This window comes from Microplitis mediator, chromosome 10 (assembly GCF_029852145.1).
Source record: "Microplitis mediator isolate UGA2020A chromosome 10, iyMicMedi2.1, whole genome shotgun sequence".
Lineage (NCBI taxonomy): Eukaryota > Metazoa > Arthropoda > Insecta > Hymenoptera > Braconidae > Microplitis > Microplitis mediator.
The window spans coordinates 4825450-4842564 of NC_079978.1; the positions used below are offsets into that span (position 1 = coordinate 4825450).

Genomic DNA, 17115 nt, shown 5'->3' on the forward strand with positions numbered 1-17115 from the left:
AAGTGTTGAAATTTTAACACAAATTTTGGGTTGAAATTCGACACAAATAGTCTGTGTTGAAAAATAACACACATATTGTGTGGACCATTTCTAACATACAGATTGTGTTGATTTTAACACAATATTTTTTACTGCGTAACCGATTTTCAATTCAATTCAATTCACGGATAAACACTGGAAACCTAAAATAGAGAGTCTTTAGCGTTTTTTAAAACCTTAACAAAGAGCTAGAAATTTCGTATTTTCAAAAATTCTAATTCGTCTCCGAGAAAAATTGTTTTAAAATTATCATTTACTCTACGAGTTCAACAAAGACAGTCCCGTTTACTTTTTTGAGTGTGAGAAAGTGGTCCGGTAGCGTATCCCCTCAACAGAATTGAGTAGAATTAAAATTTTTAATTCGGTCGAATTCAGTTTAATCAGGGTTTAGTCCGGGGATATTTTGTCTATCGGATAAAATGTCTTCGGATATTTCGTCGCGGATATTTTGTCCTCGGATAATAAGTGACGGTACCAAATTATATATAGAATTTTTATTTTTACGCATAATCGTTATTCATTAAGTATATAATCATATATCTCTTCACAGACACGATTAAGTTGACAGGATAATTTATCTAGTGAGTTAATTTTCTCTACACGACCTTTCAGATCATTTTAGTTTTAGTTAATTTTTTTTTATCATATATATATGTAGTTTTATTATTTTTTTTTATATTTATCATTATTTTTCATTAAAAAGATCACGAAACTATAGTGCCTATCTAGTTGTATAGCCGTAAAATCGGGACTATACACATCAACGTAACACGCACGTGTCAATAAATTCATTTATTTTAATCGATCAATTAATTAATTAATTAATCAATCAATCAATCAATCAAACTCTAGTATTTATATATATATATATTTTTTTTTACTGGATCAAAATATGTAAGATTAAAATTACTTGATCAGTGTTTAGTAAATTATCAATTAATTAATTCATTATTAATCTCTAGTAAGAAAAGGCGTACAATTTTTTAAATAATTTTATAATTATCATTATTATTATTATTTATTTTTTTGGTGCTAACGATACTTCGTCTCGTTTTGACCGATAGGCCTTGGACAGTATTGTTAAGTATCATATATTTATATATTTATAATATAAATATAAACGCGAGATCTGAGATTTAAAAGTACAAAGTCCAAATAAAAGTTATTAATCAGTCACGAATTTAATTAAAATTAATGTTTTTTTATCTTTTTTTTTTTAAATATTTAATTTTGACATTTAAATAAAATAAAGTTGCTATTATTTAAGTCTAGCTTCCTAAATTTACATTAATCAATTAATTATTATTATTATTTTTTTTTTAATTATCTAACAAGCAGTGACATTACACATCTAACTGTCTAACGACAATGCATGTAGAAAAATGAGCCTATAACATTTTTTAAAAAAATTTTAATCGTCAATAAAATGCCGAAGTATTTAGAAATTATTACTGGCAGTGATTTTTCATAAATACTTCGACTTTAACCGCAATTAAAATTTTTATATATTTTGAAATTTTGATTTACGTTTCAATGAGATATATTAAGAATTACGTTTTTAAATAGTGTCTTATTTTTTTTTTTTACGAAGGACTAGTTTGCGGAACTCGGATTCAATTTTTTTTTTTGAATTTAAATTTGAATTTTTAAGTTGATAATGAAAACCAGCGACGGTATATCTATTAGCGAAATTTATACTCGATTAAAGGAGCAAGTTACTCGTGACGTCTAACAAAGAGTGCGTACCTACCATTTGAATTTAAATTTATGAATATTTTTTTAATACTTAATATATTTATGTAGATTGTTAAATTTATAATTAATTTTATTAACGTCCCTTAGAATCCAGCGAAAGTAAACTTATCTATTGGCACGTAACTTTGGCATCGATAAGTTGTCAAAAACCCGGACGTCACGAGACCAGAAGGTAAGTCCGCTTCAATGGAATCTCCAACTCGTCCTCGTGCGATCATTGTTATTTTATTTATTTATTTACTTAATGTATACCTCGAGCTATGTAGTAAGAGTCTATTCAAAGTAAGAAACAAACGCAATCCGTAGATTATTAGTTAGTTAATTAAATTTTTATATGATAGAGACGCAGCAAAAACGCGAGTTATGCCGCGCACGATGGCACGATATTATTAATATGCGACATCCAGTTCTTATTGATAGATCTGAAATAAATAAGAGTGTGAATGACGTCGTGGTGGTGGTAATTGTCGCAGAAGTGGTGTTGATGCTTGGTATTATTATTTATTACTGCCAGTTCACTTCACGAGTACATTGTGATTACTTCACGGCCTGCACCGTGCACCATTAATACTTTTTCCAGGCTCTCAGTCAATACTTCAAGGAACTCCATGTCTATTTTTTTACAAGTCAAGAAAAATACAACTCATTTAATTTTATACTAAGAATTATATGTATGGATGTAACAGATCCTTATTTGAAATACTTGTGAATTTTTAGATGTAAGCTATGTTCGATATCAGCAAAATAAAATTTATAAATAGGGTAGAAGTAGCATTTGTGGCCACTGCTCCATTTTTGGACATTTAATACTTTATTTTAAATAATGAAAACGTATTAAAAAAAAATTTCATTGCAATAGTGTGATAAAAATATATTCAAACACATTTAAAAAAATTAATTATGTTGTTGCGTATTTTACAAATTATTTTATTCGAAATTTCTAAGTGGCCACAACTGGCCCTAAACTGGCCAAAAACGGTACTTCTACCCTAATTGGTAAGAGATTTTGAGAACTGATAAAAAAAAATCAACAAAAGATTAATTTGATTTTTGATAAATTTTAGTCACTTTTATGATACTGAAGTTAGCCGACGTCTAATAATTTTTTGATTTTTTTCAAAATGATAAATTATAAAAAAAAATATTTGGAAAAATTGCGCATATTTTTAGTTATTTGTTTTTTTGTACACGAAAAAAAAATAGTAATGGCTACTCTCTGGGATAGTACTGAGTACTTTCCGTAAAAAAAAAATTTCAGACAGTACTGTATGCTATCTAGACTATATCCACTACTCTCTGGATAGTACGGAATACTATCCCGGACAGTGTGGATATAGTCTAGATAGAAGTGGATACAGTCTAGATAGCATACAGTACTGTCTAACATTTTTTTTTACAGAAAGTACTCAGTACTGTCCCAGAGAGTAGCCACTGCTATTTTTTTTTCCGTGTAGAATCATTAATTTTTAAGTTATCAATTAAATAATTTTTTTTTTTTAAACTTGACCGTAGATTTTTATTTGATCATAGAAAAAATTTTTGGACATTAAATTTGATCAAAACCGTCCAAATACGGAAAAGAAAAATGAGCATTTATAGATGGAAATAATTTCCTAAATAATATTCATATACTTCGTTTAAAATTATTTCAAATTTGAGTAAACTGGAGACATGATCACTTGCTATACATTTTTTTTAGATTACCGACTTGTAGATTAAAATATGATTTTATTCAGATGTCTAAGGATCACTTTAAATTTCAGGTTTTCCCTATAAATTTTATTGATAACAAATTTTTATAAATATAAATTCAAAAGTATTTCAAATAAAGACTATTTGACATAAAAATAAAATAGTTAAGGATACAATTGGCTTCTCGTTCAATTCTCGTGTCTTTTGGTGGACCAGGTAAATTCAGAATAACCAATTGAGCGTCATGACTCTTGTTAACTATTATTTCATTCAATTTAACAGCAGTGTGCATGCGTCTCACGTCATCTTGGTCTCTGAAACCAAAAAATGAGCATAAGTTAAATCTATCAGCTCTAAAAAAAACCAAAAAAAAAAATTAGATATTTACGGAGTGTTGGGTTTTTTAGTTGCCGATCCAGATGTATCATTTTCCTTAGTTTCTTTATCACTTTTTTCTTTAGCGTCCGGTTTAGGTGATCCAGCACTCGCTGATTTATTGTCTGCAGCATCTTCAACTTTTTCGTTGCTCTCAACAGCATCAGCAGAGTCCTGTGTCGCTGATTTTTCCTGCGCCTCATCAATTCCATTAGGCTGCTGTGAGTTTGGCTCCTGGAATCTCACCTTAGTCGCGGTCTTAACATCAATATGGTGATGGTCGACAACAGCTTGCACCTATGTTTTGTTATTATAATAAATATTTAGTGATAAGTTTATTTAAAACTTAAATAAATAATGAAATGCTTCTATAAGTGAATCAATTGTGTATAATGATTCACTTAGCACGATAAGCTCTTATGAACGCCAACAAAAATTCTATATAAAAAAAAATATCTATGAAAGCCGGGGCAATGATTGTTTATGCCAACCAAGCTGTAAAAACGTTAACAGGACTCAGGATTAATGTTGTAATAATTGATAATTTATAAATAAATAAATTTGAAAATGATCATTTCTATACATTGTCAAAAATTTGGAGTGAACTCGGAGTGATTACGAATTTTATTTAAATCCGAATTCCCTCCATCACTCGGAGTAAATAAGGAGTTCATTTTTTCAGAGTAATTTCGGAGTGATCTAGATTTTATTTAAATCCACATTTACTCCGAGAGGATTCAATAAGTAAATAAATGAAATCGTGTTTTATCCTGAGCTACACACTAGATTTTTCATGATTACCTGCATTGAAAATTAAAGTTTCAGTTTCAACAGCCAGTGAGAAACAAGTTAATTTAAGACCAATCGTGTGATCAACTATTAGCGTAAGCGAAAATTGTCAATTGCAATTTTTAATTAAGCAGAAAGTATAAATACTATTTATTATTGACACTAATTTTTATAAAACTTAATCACAACCAAAACTGTTATTTACGTTTGAAATTACTACACGCAGAGAGTTTTTGAGTAAAAATTACTCATAAAATTTGGTACTGTAAGGACATCTAGCCAGTAACTAAATTTTTACTATGTTGGTAGTAGAAATTGCACTTCATTTATATGCTATCGAGCAGTATATTTTACAATGTGCATGGGAAAAATTTAGATATTTTCCTCATGTCCTCACAGTATCATATTTTTTGGGTAATTTTACTAAAAATTTCTCTGCGTGTATTAAACAAATGACAAGTATCAGAGTTTAAATTGAAAAGCCTTCAGTCAGTGGGCAGAAAGATCATTTGTTTGTCCCCAAGGGTCGAAATAAGTTTGTTACTGCCCGCTGACGGCATTCACAATTTTCGCGTTTGCTGATATTAATTCGCGGCAATGAACTCAAATTGACTTCTTTCGACTGCCTGTAGAACACTGAAGCTCTAAATTTCGATGCTGGTAAAGTAAAAAACGTAGTACCCGATCAGGAAACTAGAACTCGATCACCACATATTTGTATCTCTATATTTAGTAAAATTTGAGTGATCGGCTACTGGGTCTTTTACTTTCCTGGAAAGTATATTTTTTTCTGTGCAGTCATCCGCTCTCATTCACTCCGCGTTCACTCCGCAATTTTTTTAGTGTATAAAAATACACGGAACGAAATATGTCACGTCACTTGTCACGTTATTTAAGTCTATGATTATGGATTATGGATTATGGTAAATAGAGTAAAATTATATATTAACAGTACTCGTTTTGAATAATAAATTTAGTGATGTAATAGTGATAAATCATACTTGGTAATGAGGATAATGAAGGTTAATTAGGAATTAAAGGCTTTGATGTAGGAAGTTGGGGTTCTATCTGACAAACCAGAGGTAACTTTTCTTCGGTGTGTACCTCGTTGAATTCCACCAATGTCGGCACCTTATCCGTGACGAGCACACAACAAAGAGATATATTCCTATCAGTATCCATCGTTATTTAAATAATTCATCACGTTAATTATTAATTATTATTTTATTTATAATTCAAAATTATTTTTAAAATAAATAAGTCGTTATCAAATACGTAAGTTAAGATACTTACCAATCCTTGTGACTCTTTTTTGTTTAACTGCAACTCGCGTAGCATTTGATTTCTCTGCTCCATCACTAGTGTCCGCTCAACTGTGTACGCTGAAATATCTGAGTCCATCTGAGAAAGTTTTGAGTTATTGTTTAAAATTTCAGGCAATTATTTGATTTATTCAGAGGACGGTAAAGCGAAATGAAAGTTTTTTTAAAAATATAGTTGATATGGATGCAAATATTGCAATAAAGTTTTAATTTATTCTACTTCGTACGGAGTTAATTTATATTTATTAAAACATTGGAGTTCGATTGAAATAAATTAAAGTCAGTTTAACAATAAAGTTGGAAAAGGTAAACTTCGCTGTAGTTAATTTTGTGGAATTTAATTTCATTAATTATTTTGCCGAAGTTAACTTCAACTAAAGTTGAACTTCATCGAAGCAGCAAACGTTAATTCCGCTTGAACTATGCCGATTTTTTACAGAGTAACAAATAAAATTATCAAGATTTTACACTTGAAATATTATATATTTTTTGATAGATATTATTTAAATTATTGATTTTTTATTTACAGTACAGATAAAAATCCATATTTTTGCCGCCTCTGATTAAAAATCTGATTCCATTTGATAAAAAAAATCAAATTTTAGTTCAATTTTATCTGCAAATGAAATTTAAAGATAATTCTAGTACAGTCGAACTCCATTAACTCGAACCTTCCCCTCAATCTTGACCCCCACTACAAGCTACGCTGTCTCCCACCCAATGCTATACATTTGTATGGGTCTGTGTATATTTATATGTCATCATACATGTGATGACCATTTAAATATAGTGGAAACCTAAACATGCAAACCTTCTCAATAAGACAATTTATAGATAAACTGATATAAGCGCGCATGCGTATAGTTCACTTTTTAAGGGAGAAGGGGTATCCGTTAACCAGGAAATTCCAAGAAATTTCCGCTCCTCTGTGGATTAACTGTTCGAGTTTATGGAAGTCGACGGTATTGTCTATCAGATTTTCAAATCTTTTTTAAAATAAAAACTTTGAATTTTTAGTTCAATGGGGAATTAAGACCTTAGATTCAAATTTATTTTTTCGAGTATAAAAAAAAATTGTACTAAACTAATTTTCATTCCAACATCTCATTTCGCTTTTCATTTTATTCGTTCTAATACAGTCTAGTCGCGTTATAAGTCCGCCGACTTATATATTTCTCGGAAGACATTCCCCCTCTATGACTACGAATATAATCATGTACACACTCACACGCTTGCAAAGTAAGATAAGTGTGAGTAACGGCGTTCAATTGCTGAGCAGAAGTGGGGGTACAAGAATTCTTAGAATTTTATTCCCCTACACCCCTCTAGGTGGACTTATAACGCGATTCGACTGTATATATGAATATAAATAAATTACCATTTCCACAATTTCAATTTCACCATCGATACGAAGATTGTACAATAACTTTTTGAGATCTTTTTTCATTTGTATAGAATTATCCTCCATCTGTGCAACCGTGAAAATACGCATTTTGCAGTTCTTCCATGTGCGGTGTTGTTTAAGTAAGAAAGGCAACAGCATAAGCAATCCACCGTCGTGTACAACCCACCAGACATCAATATAACCGACAACTTTTTCCGTCGAATCCGGGAAAAAGTTAATACCCTTGGGTACCAGTAAAGCCATGCGTGACGTGGTTACATTGCGCACAGATTGTATAAATACACGCCAAGTATTTTCGTCCTCGGACTGACGCCACCCGTATGGCCAACCAAGTATCACAGTATTGGGTTTCATTCCACCCAAACCAGTTGTCTGTATCAGCGCACTAATACCGTCGATTGTATTTCTAGCAACCAATGCTTCGACAAAACCCTTTACTTTTTCTTCATCAGCAATTCTACGTAAATTCTGTTTAGCCGCCAATGCTTCACCCGAATTTTTAGTATAGTCCCCTGGTATACAGCTGACGCAAATGGTTAGTCCACGTCCGGCCTTCAATTGACTTGCAAATGCAAATAATTTACGATATTTCGGTACCAGTGAGTCTGTCAGTTTTACGAGAATGAGAATTTGCGGGCGCCAGTTTTTGGTGTGAGGTGGACCTTCCTCTAATTTAAGGAGCGAATATCTTGCTGCTGATAATGCGAGACCACGTATTCCGTCACCCCATTCCTTTTCAGCGCCACGGTACTCAATATATTTGTAGATAAGACCTGCCATTCCCATTGCCAAGAGTGCGTAGTACCAGCTGGTCATAAACATAATAGCGATGCAAAGTGACAGGCCAATGAACGACAGACTCCAGTGGTAATATTTGAAACGTGGTCGCCAGTTTGGTGTTTTCAATAGTGTTTGGAGTGCACATGCCAAGTTAACAAACCCGTAACACATCAGGAAGAACATTGACAACAATGGAGCCAGGTAATCAACGTTACCCAAAAGTATTCCACATTGGCAAATAACAATTGTCAGCAAAAGTGCACGAGTTGGTTCACCGCGGCTCGATGATACGGCAAATGGTGTCAAAAATGGTATTATTTCGTCTTTCGCGATGGCTTGAAGCAAACGGGGTGCTCCAGTTAATGATTGCAATCCAGCGCCGAGGGTCGATAAAAATGAACCAATAAGGATCACCCATTGATTTGGCCAGGCTATATTTGCTACAACTAATTTACCACCGATACTCTGTCCGAACTTATCACGTAGCAGTAAATTGTCAACTGTACCCGCGAATAGCAATACGGTTGATAGATACACTGTTGAGGTTGTTAATATCGCGCAAATTGTACCAATGGGAATTGATTTTTGGGCGTCGGCTAAATCTCCAGAACGGTTTGAACCAGCCATTATACCTAGTAATTTTAAAACATGCGTTTATTAATTATTATTTGCTTGTGGGAGTTGAGCAGAATTATTTCTTTTCTCTGTCGGCTTGTAAACGAACCCCAGGGATTTACTTTGATTAATGAGTTGATTCATTTACATTTCGGCCATTATAATTTGTAATTATATTATTTTTGTCTGATGAATATAAATTTTGAGAAAATATTTTTCTTAATAAATAAAAATTTCAACTGTCGGCTTTAAAAATCCGTTACTTTTTTTTGTGAAAAAAATATGATATGTATTATTTACAAACGAGATTAAAAAGTAATCAAATTAGTGGTTACAAAAAAATCTGGAGAAAGGAGTTATTGCTTTCTTGTGATAATTTGAGTAATTTTCGCGGAAAAAAATGATTTTTCAGTGTAAGTAATTAAAAAAAATTGTAATTGTTAATTACCTGTTACAGAAGGAAAGAAGATACCAATGAGAATAGTAAATGCAGTTGTTAAATCTGTTGGTACGAAATTGAATGTCGTTGGTGTCATTCTGTCAGTATCTACTGGGTCGGCTCCATAGGCGACGTACTGACCTTCTTCTTGAAAACTACCCCATAAGTTTTCTAAAAAAATTTATTAAATGTAGTATTTCTATGACGGTTTTAAATAAATGGTTAGTTAATAGCTAATCAGAAAAATTATAAATAAGCTGTAAAAAATTTGCGGAGTGAATGCGGAGCGGATCTGTTTATTTATTTAATCCCCGGAGTAACAATTAACTCCGAAAGGGAGTTTATTTTAGTATTAAAACTCCGAATCGGAGTGAATGCGGATTTAAAATAAAATCCAGATCACTTCGCTGAAAAGAACGTCCTTTTTTGACTCCAAATTTGCTCATAAAAACTTTTTTTTACCATCAAAATTACTAACGTTCCAAAAAAGTTCCATTCCAAGTTTTAATCGGTCTCACGTTTATAAGTTCCACGTGCAGACCTTTTTTGAAATCTTTTTGGAACTAATTTTTTTTACATGGTCGAATTCACTCCCGATTTTTCACAGCATTGTAACGAGTAATAAATAAAAAGTGATTAATAATGAGATATTTTGGTTAAAATTATTGATCATCTATTGATTAGAGGATTAAATTACCTAGAAAAACACCACTAGCAAGTCCTTTGATACCATTTATAATAGATACATTATGGCTGTTATAATAGTCATCACACACTTGGGTCGTTTTATTACAGAAGATATCGTGAAGCTCCCCAGATTCATTTTTATAACACGCTGTTATGGGAATATCTTTGAGCAATCGTTTACCCAGCACGCAGATCCTGATAAACAATTAAAACATAATCATTTATTAACCGTACGGTCGAGGAACTCGGGTTACTTTTTTCTCATCGACCCAGTGCAGCTTATCCGATGACTTAGTAATTTTAAACTTGACATTATAATGAGTTATTATTATATAAAGAATAAGTAGACTGAGAATAAGATGATGATGATGATGATGAAGAAGGAGAAGGAGAATTAATGAAAACGTACTTGAGAGCTTCACTGCCGTTGATATTAGTAAAGAGTCCAACGTATACTGCGATGATAGAAAAGATGACACAGGCAAGTGCGACTCCAGCAAACTTGTTGACAAATTTAACACCGATAAATACGATAGTACCCATCACCAGTAATAACCCAGTACCGTAAACACGGAAATTGTTATACATTATATTCGGGTCCTTGGTAAAGTCTCCGAAGATACTCATCGAGGGTGCCATGTATGTCTGAAGTTATAATTATTATTATTATAAGTTAAGAGTGTAATTAATTATATTTATAAAATTATATAATTTATGGTGCTATTAAATATAAGAGGATTTTAAGTACTTACTAAAACAATTTCAACAGCTCCAATAATGTACATAGCGGCAGCTAAAGTCGTGCCCGTATAAAATAACATTCCAACGGCACCACCAAATTCTGGACCGAGACTTCTTGATATCATGAAATATGAACCACCAGCTGGTACAACACCATTTGTTGCTATGGCACTCATACTTATTGCTGTCAACATGGTCTTAAAAAACATCCAGCCATCAGTAATTATTAATATTAATTATAAATAAAGTTATAAATCACGACAGTCATAATAATTTATCCATGATGTATATGTCCTTGTCTTATTAATACTATAATTCTTAGTGGGAAATAAGGACTCAGTTTCTTGTGGACTATTTTTTATTTAATCGCCAACGTTCCGTCAGTAATTCCTGACTTCTTCAGAGCTCAAACTTTTAAAAGTACTCCACAATTGTCATCAATACAAATCTTAAAATGCCCCAACTGGCAGAACAATACATCCAGAATACAATTTTGAAATGATAAATAAATTGTATTCTGGATGTATTGTTTTGCCAGTTGGGGCATTTTAAGATTTGTATTGATGACAATTGTGGAGTAATTTTAAATTTTGAGCCCTGAAGAAGTCAGGAATTACTGACGAAACGTTGGCGATTGAATAAAAAATAGTCCACAAGAAACTGAGTCCTTATTTCCCACTAAGAATTACAGTAATAATAATTTATGCACCTGAAGATCAGAACGTTTTTCGCGCAACGAAAACGAAAAAAATTCACGTAATTTGACTGCTTAAAGGGTACTTCCAGGGGTTGGGGTTGGCCTAAAATTTTTTACCCCGATACCAGCATCTACATGCGAAACATTTCGGAAATCTAGTCTTCCAGTAGATTTTTTACCCTTCAATTTTTTCTTTCAACGAACAACGTTTTGATTTTCAGGTGCACAATAATTTATGCTGTTAAATATTTTATCTCAATGAATGGCCATTAAAGTTTTGATATTTCCGGTTATTTGAGTTATTAAGATAAAAATGACAGTAATAATACATATAACTTACGACAGAGCAACAGCAAAGGACGATAAGAAATCCCTGAATAGCTCCAGCAGTACCAACGACCCACGTGAGACGGATAAAGAGAATGACACCGAAGATATTCTGGATACAAGGTAAGAATACACCGACAAGTGTACCCATACGTGCACCACCAGGAGCACCAGCAGGTGGCGGTGATTTAGCATCAGGGTCAGTGGCAACGGGGATCGTGTTGCTGTAGCTCGCCAAATTATTGAGTAAAGTGGTAATACGGGGTCGATTGTCCAGGTCTTCCTGTTAAATATCAAAACCAATTTTCCGTCCATTATTTATTTCAAGCCATTAATTTACTAATAGTCTCTTAGACGCAACGCTCAATATCATCTTCTTATTATTTTATACCCGTCTCGCTCTCGCTCGACTTTCCTACTCTAGCTATTACCTGCTCTGGTACCACAAGGCTCTTATCGTATACCTATATATGCACCAAATATATAAACTGATAAATTATAAAAGCTAACTACGGTAGTACGTACAACAATAATCTTATTATAAGAGAGAGAATTTGAAATGCTCAGCACGTTGCTGCAACTGCTACTGCGAGGGAATTTAACGTGAACCCATCAAGTTTGTTCTTTAAATCTTTCCGAGGTAATAGAAGAGATCAGATAACTTTTGAGTTGTACTTGTAAGAAATTTTTTTATTTTACTTCTATTCTTTTTCATTACGTTTTTTCCTACACCATTTTGTTCGTGATGCGAATGGAAAACTCTTACTTCTAATTCTGATGGTACCGGCGGCTGTAGTGCTAAGCTTTGAATATAAAATCAACGAGGGTATTCACGTAAATTTATCATCAGATAATTTATTTTTTTGAAATTTTTTCTTCAACTTTTGATTACACGCGTTATAGAAATTTTTTTATACCCACTAATTTCAGTTGTTATCAAAGTAAACAGTTTCTATATATATCTAAGGAGTTTTTATTCATTATTATTTTTTGTTATAAAAATAAACAACAACAAAAAAAACGCTGAGAGTTATGGCATTATTTATCCAAGTCCTACAAGACTTTTTAATTTAACGTTCATGAAAGTTTATGAAAAGATGACAGCTAAAATCTCTTCATTGGATAAGAACCCGAGTTTCCCGAGAAGTTTTTTTGTTTTTTAACTTACTAGTTATAACGAAAGTTTTTTTATTAGGATATAAAAAAGTATAAATTTATGTATGGATTAGAGTGACTCAAAAAAACCGACTGTTTTTTTTTCGAGTCTCTTATGAAAATTTGTTGACTTATGATATTTTAAGAAACCTCTCCGAAAATCAGCTCGATAAAAAAATTTCAAGAGGTCGCTCACGAATTTTGAAAATATCAAAAATGATTGAAATTCGGATTTTTTATTTATAAATTTTTTCTTTCTCGTGGCAGCAATACTTTATACTTGTAAAATCATGACTATGCTTAAAATTTCAGCCCAAAATTTAAATATTTAAACGGTGCTCAAGAATTTTGAATATTAACTGATAATATATAGGGTAGAGGTACCATTTGTGGCCACTGCTCCATTTTTGGACATTTAATCCTTTATTTTAATTAATGAAAAAGTTTAAAATAAAATTTTCATTTTAGTTGTGGGATAGAAGTATCTTTAAACATATTTCAAAAATTGATTATGTTATTGGGTCTTTTACAAATTATTTTTTATAATTTTTCAAGTGTCCAAAACTGGTTCTAAAGTGACCAAAAACGATACCTCTACCCTAACTGATACTTTGAATTAGTTTTTGTATTTTTTTATAGCTCAATTATTGTCATTTCACTAAAACATAACTTTTGCATAACCAAAAATTTACAGGACAGTCTTCAACAATAAAATTTGCTAAGTTTTGAATAAGCGAAAAAACCTAAAAATTGAATTAAAAAATAAAAGAATATGTAAATAACTTATTATTTCTATTTCTCGGGTTATATTTTCATTTATTGTTATGCAAATTGATGGTGAAAAAAACGAGAAGCTTTATTATTAAAAATCAAGGGTCGCTCGAAAACGTCCAAAAGACAGCACTCGGAAACATTCAAAATTCTTGAACGAGGTTCAAATATTTAAATTTTGGGCTTAAATTTTCAGCGTAGTCATGATTTCACAAATATAAATTATTGCTGCCACGAAAAAGAAAAAAATTTTAAATAAAAAATTCGAATTTTGATCATTTTTGATACTTTCAAAATTCGTGAGCGATCTCTTGAAAATTTTTTATCGAGCTGATTTTTGAAGAGGCTTCTTAAAACATCGTAAGCCAACAAATTTTCATAAGAGACTCGAATAAAATAGTCGGTTTTTTTGGGTCATCCGAGTATGGATGGATGATATTGATATATTTTTTATTTAAAAATGAAAACCACGTAGTCATATTTTTCTAGATTTAATAACGAGATATTTGACGTTTTTTTTATTTAACGTGAGAATGAGAATGAGGATGAGGATGAGGATGTGGTAAATTTTATAAAATTTGATCAATAAAATATAGATGAGAAAAATAGTGGTTCGAAGGATCGGTTGATAAGAAAAAGTGGGCCAACGTATAAAACACGTTGAGATGAGAAGAGTGCTTCATTAAAAAACCAACAACTCGACTTCTCTTAATTGTCGCTCGGCTCAAGCCCTTCAGGCAATCCACTGTGTGCCTCCTGGCCCTCCACTTTACTTTTTTAAAGCGAAGTAAGCTTGCGAAAAATGAATAAAAATCTATACTCTTCTCTTTTATTTAAAGTAAAGAAAAAAGTAAAAAATACAAAATAGAAACAGAAATAGAAATAAAAAAAGTCAAAGATGAAAATGAAAAAAGAGTAAAAAATTTCCATTGAATATTTATTGACCACATTGTGAATGCAGATATTTCAATGTGAGACAAGTGGCATTGGGAATACGTTTGAAATTTAAAGAGACGGCATCACAAGAGACTTGAAGAATCGCTGATCGAAGTCAAATACTTGTCTCTCGACCTTAACTTTATTCTTTTATAGCTTTTTTGTTTTTTGACAGCATCGGTTTTTTTTAACTGCAGCTGCACTTGGTAAGGTTTCAAATAAAAAATAGTTGTTGTTAATATAAAAAATAAATGATTTTAAAAAATATATTGATATCACGGTCAAAGTCCTGGACAGTGATCTGTCTGCAAATGATTTTCTGTCCACTTGTCTCTTAAGTATACATATAAATTTATCTCGTGAATAGTACGAGTGGAATTCTGCCAATAACAACAGTATTTTACTGAAAATAGTTGATAGAGTGGAAGAAAAAAAAAAAATAGCAATGATAAATGTAACTTTAATAGAATATAACATATATTTATATATTACGGAGCTTGTAGGGATAGAAAGTGTCTGTGGGTGTGTTTGAGTGCAATTGAGAGTAAAATTTAAAAAAACAATATCTGTATACATATATATATGTACTTACGCTGTACAAGTAAAGGTTAGTCTCATATCCAGGCTTTTTCTCGGAATTGCCACCCCCGACAATGGGCTCGCCATCCCCAGCGGTACCGCCATCGCCTGAAAAATATCAGAAAATTTTTTTATTAACCTCGACAGCTTAATACACTTACGCTCATACATTTGATATTTTACGTTCATTTAATATTTCATTCCATTTGCGATATTTTTAATCAGGTTATAAATATAATTAAAACATAAACACACATGTCCTATTTTATATTTTTCGAGGGAATCAAATTATTTTTTAATTATAACCATCCATTAAATTTATTAAAAATTAATACAAATAATAGATGAAGGAAAATGGATTAAATATTTTTTTTTGAATTAAAAATTAATTTTTATTTGTAGAGTATATGTAGAATTTAAATAGGTCATGCGAAAAAATATAAACTAGAATTTTCAGGAAAAAAAGAGTAAGTTAATAAAAAAGTGTTTCAAGAAATTTAAAAAAGGATTGCAATGACAAGATGAAAATTCTTTCGTACAGTCAACTATAAAATTGAATTTGAATGAGATGGAACGTAATGCTGAATGGTATTTGCCTGTTTCTTACAGTTCAAAGAAGTTTAAAACCGCAAAAATTTCTTAGTTTGTAGAAAAAACTTTTTTTTTTACTTTACTTTACTTTTACAGCCTTTCAATCCACCAAGTAAACTTTTCCTTATTGTAAAAACGTCCTCTATAACATCACACGAGACATTTGAATTCTCAAAGTTTGTCCTTTTATATTTTATATTGTGCATGAGAATTTGTTAGATAAAAAATTCAAATGAATGGGGTGGCTTTTCGTGATAAGAATATCATCAGAGTATAAGATATATGGATGTAACGTACGGCATGAAATAAGAGAAGATACGAAGTAAAAAAATGTAACAAATAGACATTTGAAGGACTTGATTCTATAGTTAGCGGGTTGGTAATGCCGACAAAACGTACGCTCGTGATAATAGAACAAAACGTGAATGCGTTTTTAACAAAAGAACTGCAAATGAGGTCAACATGATTTCCGTCAAAACGACGGGATGAAGTCTATGTTCTCTACGCGACAGCTTCTTTTCTTATATTTTATCTCTATCACTATTTCCATCTCTACTTCTCTATCTTGTTTGTTTTTTTAATTTTTTTTCACCGCATTATATATTTTCAAGTATTTCCAGTTATCTTTTTAATGAAAATACTTAAAAGATTTTCCGATAAACAAATTATACAAACGCATAACTGCCACACTTTGTAATTGCATCTCTTCATTCTTCCGCCCCTTCTTTCGTTACTCACATATATTTTACAGACCAGAATTCAAATTATCGTTAATTTATTAAATGTCACATTAAATACTGATAATTATTCTCAATGAAATATCGCGAGGAACAGTAAATAAAAATAAAAAAATTTTTGTTTCTAGATTTGTTTCATTTTTCTTTGACAATATTTAGCTCAAGTAATTACAATTAAGCGAGCAATATTTTATTTTTAATATTCTCGAGTACTTGAGATGCTTCATGGAAAAAAATGAAGAAAACGTTTATGCAATCTCTTTACGTCACTAACTTGTTCATTTAATGGTTGAAAATAAACCATTTTTCGTTTTCAAAATGAGACAAGTTTCTCGTAAACTTTATGTATATATAAATATATACAGTATGATATTTATTGTTATATATGCATTGGTATAAGTTTAAGTCTATATATATTGTATATATATATATATATATATATTTGAGTAGCATATCGAGCCACTCTCATAGCGCATATACATTTTATTCAGTGCATGAAGGAAAGTGTGTTATGTAATGGAACTTTGTTACCGCTATGCTGAAAAGTTTTTCGTTGGGTATTGAGACCTCAGGTGACGCTAAAAACTTTTATTTTTCAAACCCAACTTTTATATGGATCTTATTGTTAAAGTAACGATAACAATTGTACAGACATTGAGATTAAAAATTAAATTACTAATCTT

General features: G+C 31.3%; 1 protein-coding gene across 7 annotated transcripts in view; it reads right to left on the minus strand.

Moving 5' to 3' along the window:
* Positions 1-1056: 1056 nt before the first annotated feature.
* The window catches only part of LOC130676447 (solute carrier family 12 member 6), a 69668-nt gene continuing 53609 nt past the window's right edge, over positions 1057-17115 (minus strand). For 4 of the 7 annotated variants that reach the window (XM_057482647.1, XM_057482650.1, XM_057482651.1 and 1 more), the window contains 12 exons: positions 15118-15212; positions 11677-11946; positions 10651-10836; positions 10308-10543; positions 9909-10093; positions 9221-9382; positions 7351-8789; positions 5944-6051; positions 5728-5781; positions 3875-4158; positions 3661-3800; positions 1057-2406 (listed from right to left, as the gene is read on the minus strand). In XM_057482647.1, the coding sequence (XP_057338630.1) occupies positions 2315-2406; positions 3661-3800; positions 3875-4158; positions 5728-5781; positions 5944-6051; positions 7351-8789; positions 9221-9382; positions 9909-10093; positions 10308-10543; positions 10651-10836; positions 11677-11946; positions 15118-15212 (3251 nt within the window). In that variant the 3' untranslated portion in view covers positions 1057-2314. Of the gene's footprint in view, positions 2407-3660; positions 3801-3874; positions 4159-5727; positions 5819-5943; positions 6052-7350; positions 8790-9220; positions 9383-9908; positions 10094-10307; positions 10544-10650; positions 10837-11676; positions 11947-15117; positions 15213-17115 lie in introns of those variants that run through there. The other 3 variants (XM_057482649.1, XM_057482653.1, XM_057482655.1) reach the window with 3 other exon arrangements.